This window comes from Cucurbita pepo, chromosome LG07, assembly GCF_002806865.2.
Source record: "Cucurbita pepo subsp. pepo cultivar mu-cu-16 chromosome LG07, ASM280686v2, whole genome shotgun sequence".
NCBI lineage: Eukaryota > Viridiplantae > Streptophyta > Magnoliopsida > Cucurbitales > Cucurbitaceae > Cucurbita > Cucurbita pepo.
The window spans coordinates 258,527-271,469 of record NC_036644.1 but is presented as its reverse complement, the minus strand read 5'-3'; the positions used below and the strand labels follow the sequence as shown (position 1 = coordinate 271,469).

Sequence of the window (12,943 nt, the reverse complement as noted above, 5' to 3'; positions counted from 1 at the left end):
GCAAATGGAAATACAGCTTAAGTCTTCAAAATCAAGCCGAAACTTGGTATTTTTGAACTTTGGCTCGATCCCCCTCTATTTTCTACTCAACAACTATCTAGATTGCTGCCTACCTCAAGTGATAGAACATCAGTGATATGTGTCTTAAGTAGAAGTATAATGCACTAAAGAAAACAAAACTCTTTTGTTTTCTGATGAGAAATGTAACACAACAATGATCTTCCTCTTTGGCATTTTGGAGGATGCATAGCAAGCAAAGCAACTTGTAATGGAATGCTCGTGTGTTTATAAATGGATTTAAATAGCTTTCAACCATGTGACTACAGAAATCTAACTTCAAAGACCCTCTTACTAAAATAAGACTGTAAGGCACACACATGCTAAATAAACCACAAAACAGGGAATATAGGCATAGCTCAGAAGAATATTATTGAGACTCCCATTGAGAAGCATCCCACAGCTACCCAAGGACTCAAACGTTCACCTGATTCACAAACAGAACATCACCCCGTCAGATAATAATGACTGTTATACTTGGCAAATGACAACAAAATCTATGCCCTACTGATTGAAATAGGTGTAACTGACTTTGTTTCTTTCTCCCATGTCCCTCGTTGCATGATTGTGTATATAAATTCGAATATGAACAAGAGAAATCTAAAAGGCCGAAAAGCTACCGAGTTTTTTTAATAATAAAGAAGCTAAATACTTTTTTTTGGGTGCAATACATCAGAAATTCAGTCTCATTAAGAGAGACGAATGCTGGAAGAACCAAAGAGAAAAGAAGAAAGAAAGAGTTCAGATGTTCTACAGTTTATGTATAAATTGTTCCAGAAAAATATTCATGCAATAGAGCAATTGTGCAAATTTAACCAAGAAACCTACCAATTCTTGCTGCTTTCCAAAAGAAGCCACGGAACCTGTCAGACGAGCAACTCGATTAAAAACGATATGGAATTTATAATGTAATCGTATTTCGAACATAATAGGTAGTGATTTCGCACACCAAGAACATCAATATCGGTGATCAATAGCACCGCCATGATAAGAAATCAATCAACACCTAACATATAGTATAGGAAATTCAACTTTACGAAGTAAAGGAAGAATGGGGGTCTCTCCAAGCATCAAATTAATTCCAATTATGATAGGGAGAAGGAAAAGAAAGTAGCAACATGAAGGGAAAACTCAAAAAATTAGCCAACATGCTCGAAACCTGATTATCTATATTTATCTCAATGCAGTGTACAGCATAAGATAAATGAAGAAATTACCCATTTCTCTGTTCAAGAATAGCAGGAAACTGCATCTTCACATAGGTACAGGTACAAATTCCCAATAGGATTACTGTCAGAAACGAATGAAAATTGAACAAAGCCGACTGAAAAACAAACATCGACCATGTCAGCGATTAATAGCTCCTATTTATCCAAGCTATGACTATTTTCATAGTCCACACACCAAAGGCCAGGGTCCTTTACCATTTTCAAAATGCCAGGTATTAATCACGCTAACAATCTTCACTATTCAATTCAACCTAGAAATAGGATAAAATAAGTTAGGAACGGACTGAAATGAAGTTCAATACACACATCCATATCATTCATGATTGACGACAAACTCTCCTCATAATTTGGAAACTTCACAGTAAATAAATTAGGCTCTTCGATTTTTACAAAAGTCATACACCATTTTGAAGTTCCATTAAGATTTTGGGCACCACAAAGCTAAACTAAACAATCTCTGTTCAGAAACTGTCACGAAATGTAGTTCCTCATAGATATTGAAAGCTGAAGGAGTAAACCTTGAATTCAATTTACGAATCGGGAATGGGTAACAATGTTAAAACATTAACTTTCTCCAACAAAGATCCGAATCTCTCGATATCCAAGAAACAATTTGTTCGAACCCATTAATCTAAAAGCCTAAATCCAACTAAATCTTCAACGGAGAATCCAATAACATTGAAAACACAAATTCAAACAAATCACAGAGTACTCACAGAAAGTACAGAAATTGCTATTAAGAAAAGAAACAGCGGGTCTGATACAAGTCGCAGAGATTCTGAGATCGTAGTCCTTCGGAAAACGAATGAACGGGAGGAAAGGAACTTGTTGACCTCCCAACAGCCAAAGGTTTGAACAGCGGCGAGCACAAGCGGTTCTGAGTGAGATTTTTCCTCCGGTTGTCAATGAAATGACGAAGGATTCCGCAGTTCAGACGAGTTCCAGCGAATCGGGCATTGCTTTATAGGAACTTTATACTTTTTACAGTTACCAAATGAATACTTGGTGCGAGGGGTTTTTTAAAAGTCATTCCAAATATTTTTAATGTAATTCTTAATTCGTTAAATTATATTTGAAAATTTAAAAAAAAAAAAAAAAAAAAAAAAACAAAACAAAACAAAAAAGTTAAGAATTAATATTTTACCAATTCATAACAACCTAATTAAAAATTAATTCTTTATTTAATTTGACCCGGTGAAACCTAGCCTTGAATATATATTTAATAGTTTTTTTTAATGAAATATCGAGACCAAAATGAATAAAAATAGAAAGTGTAATGTAATAATCAAGGCAATATTTACCACTCCATTTTTAGTTTTTGAAAAATATGCTTATTTTCTCATTATTTTTTATAACCAGTTACATTCTTTTTTTAAAGAAAATGTTTATTCAAATTTCAAAAAAATTATATATATATATAAAGTAGTTAAAAATTTTTAATTTTTTTCTCTTGTAAAAATTAACAATCTTGCCCATCTTCCATCACAAGCCCATGATTATTTTCCAAGAAGAATAAATATATAATTAAGGGGAAAAAATGGCCCATAAGACTAACCTGAAAAGAAGAAGAAGCATGGTAATAAGGTAGTCCAATGGAGAAATGGATTAAAAATTTAGGAAACATAGACACAATATCTCCTCCAAGCAGCCATAATTGTAATAACATGACAGAAAGATCCTTAAAGTACTAGAATCAAACCTTCTAAGGATCTGTAAAGTTTACACCTACAGCATCTCTTTAGAATCATCTTCCCCCTTGGCACAAATGAACAGGGAGAAAGCGTCTTAACCTGCTTATATGTCTGTGTCGGATTGATTATCAATCAATGTTTTCAGCCATTTCCTGATCCACTGTGGTTGGCGTGACTGGGTAGTAGTTGTAGTGAAGTTCCCCTACATCATCGCCAGAAAGCTTTTTCCATCCATTTGGTCCCACATAATAAACTGATCAATGACATTCAAATCATGAGTGAAACGAGAGAGAATTTTAAGTATTACAAACACGAGGAAACATTTAGACAGAAGGATACCGCTAGCAACTCCACCACTGGCTCCATCTCGGAAAGTTGCGTGATAAATAGCTCGTCTAGCAAGTTCGGCAGCTTCTTCAACAGACAAGTCATAACGATATCTGCTTGGTAACACAACAAAGTGTTCAAGAAGTTACATAAATCAACGAAGATGAAAAGATGGACAATGGTTTTATAATGAAGGGGAAAAAAGGTAAGAGGAAAGAATATTGAATGTACCAACAACACCATCAGGTATTGCAAAGGGTGCATTAATTCGACAGAAGGCAAGAATTGTGCATTCAAGATCAAGAAATATAATCATAATTACAAGCTGAGGTGTACCTTCTAAACTAATTCTAATTGGGGGGGNGGGGGGCGTGTTCGCTGGGTTTCCTTTTACATGGAGAGATATTGCAGAGAAAGGGTGTTGAATTCATTCGCTAGTTAGTTTAATCAGGGAGTTCAAAGTTTTTTCTGTTTTATTTCCCTTCCTCCTCAAGGTTTTAAAAGGCGTCTGTTAGGGAGAGAGGTTTTCACACCCTTATATTGAATGTTTCATTCCCCTCTCCAACTGATGTGGGATCTCACAATCCACCCCCTCGAGACCAGCGTCCTCGCTGATACACCACTCGATGCCTGGCTCTGATACCATTTGTAACAGCTCTAACCCACTGCTAGCAAATATTGTCCTCTTTGAGCTTTCCCTTTCTGGCTTTCACTCAAGGTTTTAAAATGCGTATGTTAGAGAGAGATTTCCACACCTTGTATGGAGTGCTTCGTTCCCCCCTCCAACCGATGTGGGATCTCCCAGTTATATTTTTCTACAACTTAAAACACTTCTTTTCCATTTTAAAACAAAATACTACTTACAAAATGTCAGCAGTTTGTTTAGTTTTTTTAAATATCAGAAAACTGCAAGTTTAATGACCTAAGTAGGTGGTCACCATGGAGTTATCTTCACTTTCTTTTACTATTTTTTGTTACTGTACTCCAATGTTCCTAGGCCAATTCATGCCAAATCGTGGTGGTTCACTGAAAAAGCTACATTGTTTGTCCAAAAATTCGGTAAGGAGTTGACAAAATGTTAAAGACAGCCTGATAATGGAGAATCACACTTACCCATTATCCAAGACACCGTAGGCATAAGGTGAACCAGATCCAACAGAAAATCTTGTTCCTTTTAGCCTCCCTCCCTCACTGTCTACGTAGTATAGACCAGGACCCTACAAAAATTTTACAGAGGCACAGAAGAAAGTAAGTTGTGGGTCATTGTAAAAGAAGAAAACGAAAATGAAACAATTTCATCACAATTTTCATCTTAAATAAGAAAATAAAGATGAATAAAAGTTTTATTACTGTTTCATCCCATCCAGCAATCATAGTCCCAACAGAAAGACCCATTCCACGATAGGAGTATAGAATGTTTGCCAGTAACTTTGATGCTCCTGCAACTGAAATCCGGCGCTTGTTTGCTAATTCGTGACGGCGGCACTAAATGATATCATGTTAAATATTATGATCAGCTAACCACAAGCGAAAAACCCAAAATGTCAACTTTGGCAAGGTACAATTAATCGAATTTGCTCATTTACAAGTTGTCGTTGAGACTGGAAAACTCTAAAAGTAGAGTTAAAGAGATTAAAATGATAGTGGTACAAGGTAACCCTTTGTTAATAAAAATTAAGAATCCTACAACTAATTATATATTGGCCAATTACCTTGACACCGAGGTTTCTGTGCCAAAACTGGCAATCGGCAGCACCTCCAGCCATTGTGCCAAGCATGTAAGGATTGATTTCAATAATCTTTTTCACAGATTGCGATGCTGTACAAATTTAAAAACAAATGTAAAGTTCAGAATGAAGAACGATTCTCAAAAGACAACACAAGAACTTACAATACAATGTAGGGTGAGGGGAGGGAGAACAAATGGCATAAAGCTAGAACAAATGCATCAAGCTGCACAGAGAATTCTAACATAGGTGTGCATGAAGTAACTTGGGATAGAGCTTTGAAGTTTCATGATATCCACAAAAAACAAGTCTAGAAATTAAGGCTCAAATTTGTTTAAAGAACACATGTAATAAAATAAACTTACATATATAGCCTCCCATGCTGGCACGCGAATCAGCAGCAACCATGACTCCTTCCTTAAAAATGAAAGCCAGTGTTGTTGTTCCTTTAGCTGGCTTCACCATCTGAATGGCCTCTTTCTGAAAGCCATCAAACTGATATACGGGGAACATCAAAGTCAGAAAAATCAATTCTACAAAAGAGTATGCAGCCCAGAAAGCGGTATGAGATATGATTTACAAATTACGTCACTGGAATTAGGGACTTCGAAGGATGGAGCAGCTGAAAACCCTTCCAAAATCTCCATTTTTGGTCCAAACAGCGGAGCACTTGTTTGAAGACCACTGGTATCGAGCTTCATGTTTCAACTCCTGTAATGACCAAAAATTAAGAGTTAGTACAGGGTTCGCCTTACAGAGAAATTATCCACACAAGATTTTAGTTAGAAAAAAGAAATAAAAAATAAAAAATAAAAAATAATCCAGAGAAACACCCTCAACTACGCCGATAACCGAGCTAGTTCTATTTCACAGAATTACGAAAACTAAATTTGGAACATCCTGCCCGGAAAAATAGTCAAAACACTCGCGTCCGATAAACAAATAATCGTCCTAACCGATTTGACATCAAAAGACACTTCAAACTCCTTAGCATCAAAAATAGAATCGTGCGATCAAAATCTCAGTACCCCGTCCTCAAATTCTATCAGAAACCAAAACAGATCCATAAAATCCTCGGAATGCAAGCAATTTTCAACCAAGAACAGATCGATAACAAAATTCTAATGACCGAAATTGATTCCAATCAGCAATGTATCACAAATCCGCATATGCACTCGAAAGAACCAAAAAAGAGCGAACTCTTACTACTTCAACTTTACCTTTAGCTAGAATCTTGAGCAACGGGAGAACAGAAACACGAACTAAAAACAAACAAAATATACAACGTCCAAGGAAAGGATCGAAATGGAGGCAAAAAATGCCGCAAGAATAAGGATGTTTACAGGAAGGTCGAACACAAGTTTCTTGTCCTCCAGGAAACCAACGGGCTTAATGGGCTTGGGCTTGGCCCATATTTTTATTTGGTCAGTTAACTGTGATTATGGTAATGGGCCTTGGGGCTTGTGGCCCAATATTGACCCAATTTTAAAATAATAATACAAAAAATATATATTAAAAAAAAAAACTTTATAACTGAAATATGCAATGCCCTCTCGGTGCCGTACTTTTAGCTCATTAATAAATCGTGCTCCAAGCCGCGAATTAAATTTACTCGTTCCGCACTTTTCCCCTTTTTGCCCTTCCACCGCCATTAACTCTCTCTCTCTCTCTATATATATATATGAAAAAGAATTTCTATATATTATTAATTGATATATATATATATATATATATATAAAACTAATTATCATTTTTCAAAACAAAAACTAAGGGATATTTTTGTAATTTTAGTATGTTTAGACATTAGCGATTAATTCGAATGGACTGGGCAGTTGCATAATAATAATTATTATGATTATAATAATATTATTATTAATAATAATAATAAATTTCCAATAAATTCAATTAATCATAGCTTTCTGTTAAAAATACAAATCTTTATAAAGAAAAATAAAACTTTTTCCAAACAGACAAAACTACCGAAGTTTAAATCAAATTAAACATGAACAGCCTAAGGTGTTGCGTTATTAGGTTGTCTGAAACACAAAAATGTCCTAACCAATGTAATAATAACACGTGTTAGTTAGTTTTAATAATGTGATCTATTAAATTAGTTAGGCTGGAAGACACATCATCATGACAAGTCATCGTGAGAGTACTCCAAATATGATTTGAGCTTTGTTTTTTGTTTTGAATATTAAAATAATAATAAACTCTCTGACTTTATTATTAACCTTTAATTCAAATTGGAAAAATTAACTTAATCCATAAATAATTATATTAATAATAGTAGTTAAAGGTAGGTTGACCCTAATTTATCTTGCATCAGCCGATTGTAAACTACCACGAAAGTCATTGGTGTTTATATTGCAATAGACAGTTACGGGGCTGCCCTAAAAGTCAAGCACGAGATATAACCTCCAATAAAATAAATACGAGGTAATTGCAAAAAATAATATTATTTATCGCTAACGACTTTTTAAATTAACATTACATGCGTAGACTGAAATCAAATTTGATAAGGTTTGTTAGTCAATAAGTAATAAATACGTAGCAAAATATCTATCTATTCTTTATCGATTTGAAATTTACCAAAAACACGAGATTTAAAAAATGAATAAGTAATTTTTATTTATTTAAAAATTCCAATTGGTTTCACATGATTATTAAAAAAATATATTTTTTGTATTTCTTTTAATGAAGCAGTAAAAAAGTATACCCTTATTTATTGAATAAGTAGTGACAATTAGCAATATATTTTGAATGAACAGTATTGAGATTAAATGGACAGCCAAACATTCATTCAAAGCTGCAGGCTAATTATTGAGAATATTAATTGAAAACTAAATCGACCATGATAGGGACCCAATAATTTAAAATAATATTAAAAAGGCCATTGGGGGAGGCCACGTAATCATGAACACGACATCATTAAGAAATTTCCAAATAAATTAATCGACTAATCAAGTTTAATTAGATGTTTTTGGCGTTTAATTACTTGTCATTTACACAAAACATGACTTTTGACTCGATGACGTGACCCATTTGTTTGGGGTTTTGTGCCCCCAAAACATTGGTATTTTGTTTAAATTTAAAAAATCCGTTCTGGTTTTTTATTTGTGGGCCCCGGTTTTATTTGCGGTTGGATCGTGTTCTTAAACACCGAACCGTCGTTAATAAATAAGTAAATAAATAATGGAAAAAAGGTTTCTAAGCATCATCAACCATGTCCTTTTCTTTTTTATTATTTAATGTAAAGTTGGTTTGCCGAATTCGAACTCTAAAAAAAAATTAAAAAAAATGGTGTGCCGAATTGTATTTATTTATAAATAATATAATATTACAGATAATCAAGTGATTCTGAACTGGAAAAAACAAAAAAAATCAGATTTCTGATGTGGAAACGGTCAAAGCAAATCGTTGACCGCAATATTGAACTTGGGTGCTGACGTGGAGAATATGAAGCAATTTTTTTCCGCAGTAAAAAACGAGGAAGCAGGGTAAAAATAGAAGTTCTGGATAACAAACCGGGAGTTACGGAAGGGGAAAACGGCTTGGCCGGTTGAAATCACGGGTTAAAAGACATGACCACGTGGCTATTTGGGAGCCCATAATATTTTAATCACACAAAGATCTGGCGGCTGTTCTGTTATTCCCCACAGTAGTCTGCATGGAGACGCCTGTTGCCAATATAAATCCACTGCCTCACCAACTTTACCATAATACCCCTCTTCAATTTTGTTTCAAATATTTATATCATTTTAAAAAATTAATCAGCACTATTTAAACAATTTCATTTCACTATTTAATTTATCAATTTTTATACATAAGTTAAAGTTTATCAACATAAGTATAATTAGAGAAACTTTTTGGTTTAAATTTTAAAATAAAGGATAATAGGATATATTTTTTTGAAAGAAAAATATGAGTTGCCATTTGATATTCATAATTTTTTTAGTTTAATAATATATTGGTGGAATTTAAAACATTTAATATTTAGATAAAAATGGAATGATCCTCCATGATATCAATAATAATCAAATAGAGTTTGAGCGAGATTTTATTGAATTAAAATGGAAAATTGTTGTAAAGGACAGATAGGTCAATTCGCCTAATTTATTACAGATCTGCTAACCGACAAATTCGATGGTCGGCAAGGCAATTGTCGGCCAGTGAGCTTATGGGACAGTGGAGAATTTTTTTTTTTTTTTTTTTTTTTCGCACATAAATCCAACTTTCTAAATAATTAAAAGAAGGCCATCCCATAAATTCAAGTCCTGGTCTGACAGACATTTGTCAATTATTTTTTTTATTTTTTTTTTAAATATCCATTTGCTTCACATTTTTGGTTAAAAAAAAAATATATTTATTTATTTATATGATGATTTGAAGAAGTCGAACTATTATTGACTTAGGTTAAATTTTTTTCCGATTTGGTTCAAGATTGAGGGAAAGATTTCAAAAATATTTGACATATATTAGTTAGAAATAAGATTATGAAATTTGAGTTATTAATGTAATATATATATATATATATATATATATATATATATATATATATATATATATATATATATATATTTATAAATGATTAAGGAAAAAAAAGGCTAAAAAATAGAGGTATAGTCGTAATAAATTGTTATATTTTTTGAAGGATTGTTTTTTCTTTTTCAACCGTCTTCCCATTGGGAAGAAAAAAGCATAAATCGTCTTTTCCTCTCCGTTCCGAGAAATCTGCTTACCTATTTTAAACATTTATTTATTTATTTTTATTATATTATTTAAAAAAGAGTATCTGTTCTTGCGCGGGGACGGAGATGATTAATGGAAAGAAAAGGCGCTGAGCATAGGTAGCCTCTGATTCTGTTTGTTTTCTGAGACAATTTGTGAATTTTATGAAGCCTCCTTGGTTGGCTCTGTTTTTTCTGGTACGTTTTCTCTGTTTCAAATCTGTTTTTCTTTACTCTCCACCACCTGATTCTCCCATTCTCGATTCTTTTTCTTTTCGATTATCGAATTCGTTCCGTTCATTTTGGCGAAGATTTCAGCTTCATCGTGCTTTGCTTGCTGTGTATTGGTTCATGTAACAGAGGTTTGATTTGATTTGATTTGATTTGACTTGATTTCTACATGTTTGTTGTTTTGAATGCTTTTATGCAATGGTTGTTGTTTTGGCAAGATCTTCTCCCAGGAAGTCGTTTCTCGAATTTCTTGTATGTAGATATTCATTTTTTTTTTTTCCGATTCTGAGGCTTGTACTCCTCGGCAATACGTATCTATCTCTGTATATTCCGTTTTTGAACCTTCAATTCGAGCTGATGGAAGATTTGTTTAAATCAGAGTTCATTGTCTGTTATCGCGGTCTCTCAATTTTTGTCTCCTTTGGTATTTGATAAAATGTCTAAATCAGTCGGCGTTTCCCTAATTATTCGTCGTTTGATGGATAATTGAGTTGCTATTTATCCCGTGTCTTTTTATTATTTTCGTCTATTCTCAGATTAGTGTTCTGTGAATCTCGTTCTCGCACCGTAGTATAGGACAATTTTTACGCGCCACCAATTCTTATAAGTAGTCTTTTGTGGCGTCTCAATTTCAATTATTAATAAGGTTTAGGTTGACTCATAGGCTCTCTAATTTGCTTGTGAATAAAAGTAAAGGAGGATTATGTTAGCTAAAGCAATAATGGTTTGCTTTTATAATCATTTTTCTTTTCTTTTGTGTCTGTTAGCTGTAAAGAATTTCATTGCCTTCTCTAAAAATTGTTTTATAATTATCTTGCAACGCAGATGACATAACTTTTTAGCATAGGATTTAACGGTGAGCTTGAACAATGGATATTACGGAGGTTGAGGAAAGTCTATTTGCAGCACGTGATGCCAAGGTATGTGGAATGGATTAAATTGAAGTCGTATTGTGTTCAAAAGTCTTTAAACTCTTGAACCCTCCTACATCCTGACTGGCGTGATTTTATCTTCTGTTCTGTTTTCACGAATTATCTATATCGTTTTGTTAACCTTGTGTGGTGTGGAGTTTCATAAATACTTTGTAAGGAATCAGGAATAATTGAGTGTAATTGTACTGTGGTTTGGCTGGTTCGATTTGGTTTTGGTTGAATATTTAGTTACATGTAAATTTTGTCGTATGTGTTGGGTTCATGATGATCTGAAATTTCTTGCACCATTTTCTACGTTCACAACAAATTTGGCCTTCAAGAAGTCTGATCAGACGACTAAGGGGTAAAAGTTCGGTATTTTGTAGAATGATTTTTCAAGTTAATCATTTTGGCTTGCTCTTGTTAGAAGTTAATGCTTCAATCAATATTGATAATATGGCACAGGGTAAGTAATCTAGTTTCATCCTTTGTTTTAGCTACATGGAGGAATGTGCAAGGCTCTTTCTTCAATATATTGTAAAGCGTCATCAATTTTCCCTTCATTGGAAGAAGCACGACCTCGGAGCAAATCTGGTATCCAGGCATTATGCTCGTTGCATGTGGCACTCGAAAAAGCCAAAAATACTCTCCTACATTGTACAGAGAGCAGCAAACTTTATTTGGTTAGTACAATGATTGTATCCCTTAAATTTTTCCTATTCAGTGTAGCTGGCTCTATGGGGTTTTTAGGGCCATTAGTGTCATACAGAAGCACTAATTTTTAACCCGATGGTAATGAAGTTGTCATGGAGCTTTTCTGTTACTACTTCGGTTCTTAACATCTTTTTTGCATGTTGTAGGCTATAACTGGGGACTCTGTCCTGTTGAAGTTTAAGAAGGTAAAATGTGCTCTACAGGATAGCCTTCAACGCGTTGAAGATATTGTTCCACAGTCAATTGGCCATCAGGTACCATAATCTTTGGTAAATCTTATTAGTAAATACTGCTTGAATATTGTGCTGTGTTGACACCCTTTTCATTTGTATGTCAGGTTCGGGAGATTATGAAGGAACTGGATAGTACTCAATTTTTCCTAGACCCTTTGGAGAAGCAAGTTGGTGAGGACATTATTGTATTGCTCCAACGAGGACGAACATTTAGCAACACTGTTGACAACAATGAGCTTGAGACTTTTCACCAAGCTGCTATAAGACTTGGAATAAACTCCTCTAGAGCAGCTCTTGCAGAGAGAAGAGCACTAAAGAAATTAATAGATCGGTCTCGCACTGAAGAGGACAAGAGGAAGGAATCAATTGTTGCATATCTTTTGCATCTCATGAGGAAGTACTCCAAGTTATTTAGAAGCGAGGTATCTGATGACAATGACTCGCAGGGTTCTGGACCTTGTTCACCCACTGTTCAGAGCACTCTCGAGGATAGTGGACCTGGTGGAAATGGACAAGCCTTTGAAAGGCAGCTAACAAAGCTTGGTACTTTTAACATGAAGCCAACAAATCTCAGATTGGAGCAGATTCCCCTTCCACCTGATGAGTTGAGGTGTCCTATATCATTGCAGCTTATGTATGATCCGGTCATAATTGCTTCCGGGCAAACATATGAAAGGATTTGCATAGAGAAGTGGTTAAGTGATGGGCATAACACCTGCCCAAAAACTCAACAGAAACTTTCTCATTTTTCATTGACGCCAAATTACTGTGTTAAGGGCCTGATTGCAAACTGGTGTGAACAGAATGGAGTTCCTGCTCCTGATGGGCCTCCAGATAGTCTTGACCTCAATTACTGGAGGCTATCTGAATCAGTGTCTCTAAATTCGTCGCCTGTGGACACAGTTGGTTCTTGTAAGTTGAAAGATGCTAAATTTGTTCTGGTTGAAGAAAAGGGTACAACCGAGGAGATCAAAGAAAATGTAGTGGATGACAACCCTGCTGAAGACCAGGAGTCCGTCACAAATATGCTTATTAGATACGAACAGTATTTGAAAGTTTTGAATGAAGAAGCTGACTTGAGGAAAAAGTTGGA

The 12,943-nt window shown here is 34.5% G+C and overlaps 3 protein-coding genes across 8 annotated transcripts in view; 1 reads left to right on the top strand and 2 right to left on the bottom strand.

Moving 5' to 3' along the window:
- Positions 1-249: 249 nt before the first annotated feature.
- Positions 250-2,288, bottom strand: LOC111798184 (protein kish-like). The gene is made up of 5 exons (XM_023681189.1): positions 2,003-2,288; positions 1,482-1,537; positions 1,275-1,381; positions 886-920; positions 250-484 (listed from the first exon to the last, which is right to left on the bottom strand). Exons 2-5 carry the CDS (start codon positions 1,482-1,484, stop codon positions 417-419), a joined length of 213 nt encoding a protein of 70 aa, XP_023536957.1. The 5' UTR covers positions 1,485-1,537; positions 2,003-2,288; the 3' UTR covers positions 250-416.
- Positions 2,289-2,860: 572 nt separating this feature from the next.
- Positions 2,861-6,367, bottom strand: LOC111799326 (proteasome subunit beta type-5). Of its 2 annotated transcripts, XM_023682845.1 has the most exons (8): positions 6,252-6,367; positions 5,619-5,742; positions 5,397-5,526; positions 5,017-5,123; positions 4,655-4,789; positions 4,418-4,521; positions 3,317-3,417; positions 2,861-3,230 (listed from the first exon to the last, which is right to left on the bottom strand). In XM_023682845.1, exons 2-8 carry the CDS (start codon positions 5,730-5,732, stop codon positions 3,106-3,108), a joined length of 816 nt encoding a protein of 271 aa, XP_023538613.1. In that variant the 5' UTR covers positions 5,733-5,742; positions 6,252-6,367; the 3' UTR covers positions 2,861-3,105. The 2 variants fall into 2 exon arrangements, with proteins under 2 accessions (XP_023538613.1, XP_023538614.1); XM_023682846.1 differs by lacking the exon at positions 6,252-6,367 and having other exon boundaries at positions 5,612-5,747.
- A 3,346-nt stretch (positions 6,368-9,713) lies between these two features.
- LOC111798982 (U-box domain-containing protein 45-like) overlaps positions 9,714-12,943 on the top strand; it is a 5,072-nt gene continuing 1,842 nt past the window's right edge. Inside the window, exons 1-5 of one of the 5 annotated variants that reach the window (XM_023682353.1) lie at positions 9,714-9,881; positions 10,818-10,912; positions 11,401-11,586; positions 11,764-11,871; positions 11,955-12,943. The exon at positions 11,955-12,943 is cut by the window's right edge and continues 180 nt beyond it. In XM_023682353.1, the coding sequence (XP_023538121.1) occupies positions 10,862-10,912; positions 11,401-11,586; positions 11,764-11,871; positions 11,955-12,943 (1,334 nt within the window). In that variant the 5' untranslated portion in view covers positions 9,714-9,881; positions 10,818-10,861. The other 4 variants (XM_023682352.1, XM_023682354.1, XM_023682355.1 and 1 more) reach the window with 4 other exon arrangements.

Excerpts from the sequence above, each read along its gene's own strand:
- LOC111799326 (XM_023682845.1), bottom strand. The coding sequence starts at position 5,732 with ATGAAGCTCGATACCAGTGGTCTTCAAACAAGTGCTCCGCTGTTTGGA. Across the intron at positions 5,527-5,618 it reads AAGTCCCTAATTCCAGTGAC|TTTGATGGCTTTCAGAAAGA; the intron begins GTAATTTGTAAA and ends CCCGTATATCAG. Across the intron at positions 4,790-5,016 it reads ACAGAAACCTCGGTGTCAAG|TGCCGCCGTCACGAATTAGC; the intron begins GTAATTGGCCAA and ends GATATCATTTAG.
- LOC111798184 (XM_023681189.1), bottom strand. Across the intron at positions 921-1,274 it reads ATTCTTGAACAGAGAAATGG|GTTCCGTGGCTTCTTTTGGA; the intron begins GTAATTTCTTCA and ends CTCGTCTGACAG. Across the intron at positions 485-885 it reads TTGGAAAGCAGCAAGAATTG|GTGAACGTTTGAGTCCTTGG; the intron begins GTAGGTTTCTTG and ends TTTGTGAATCAG.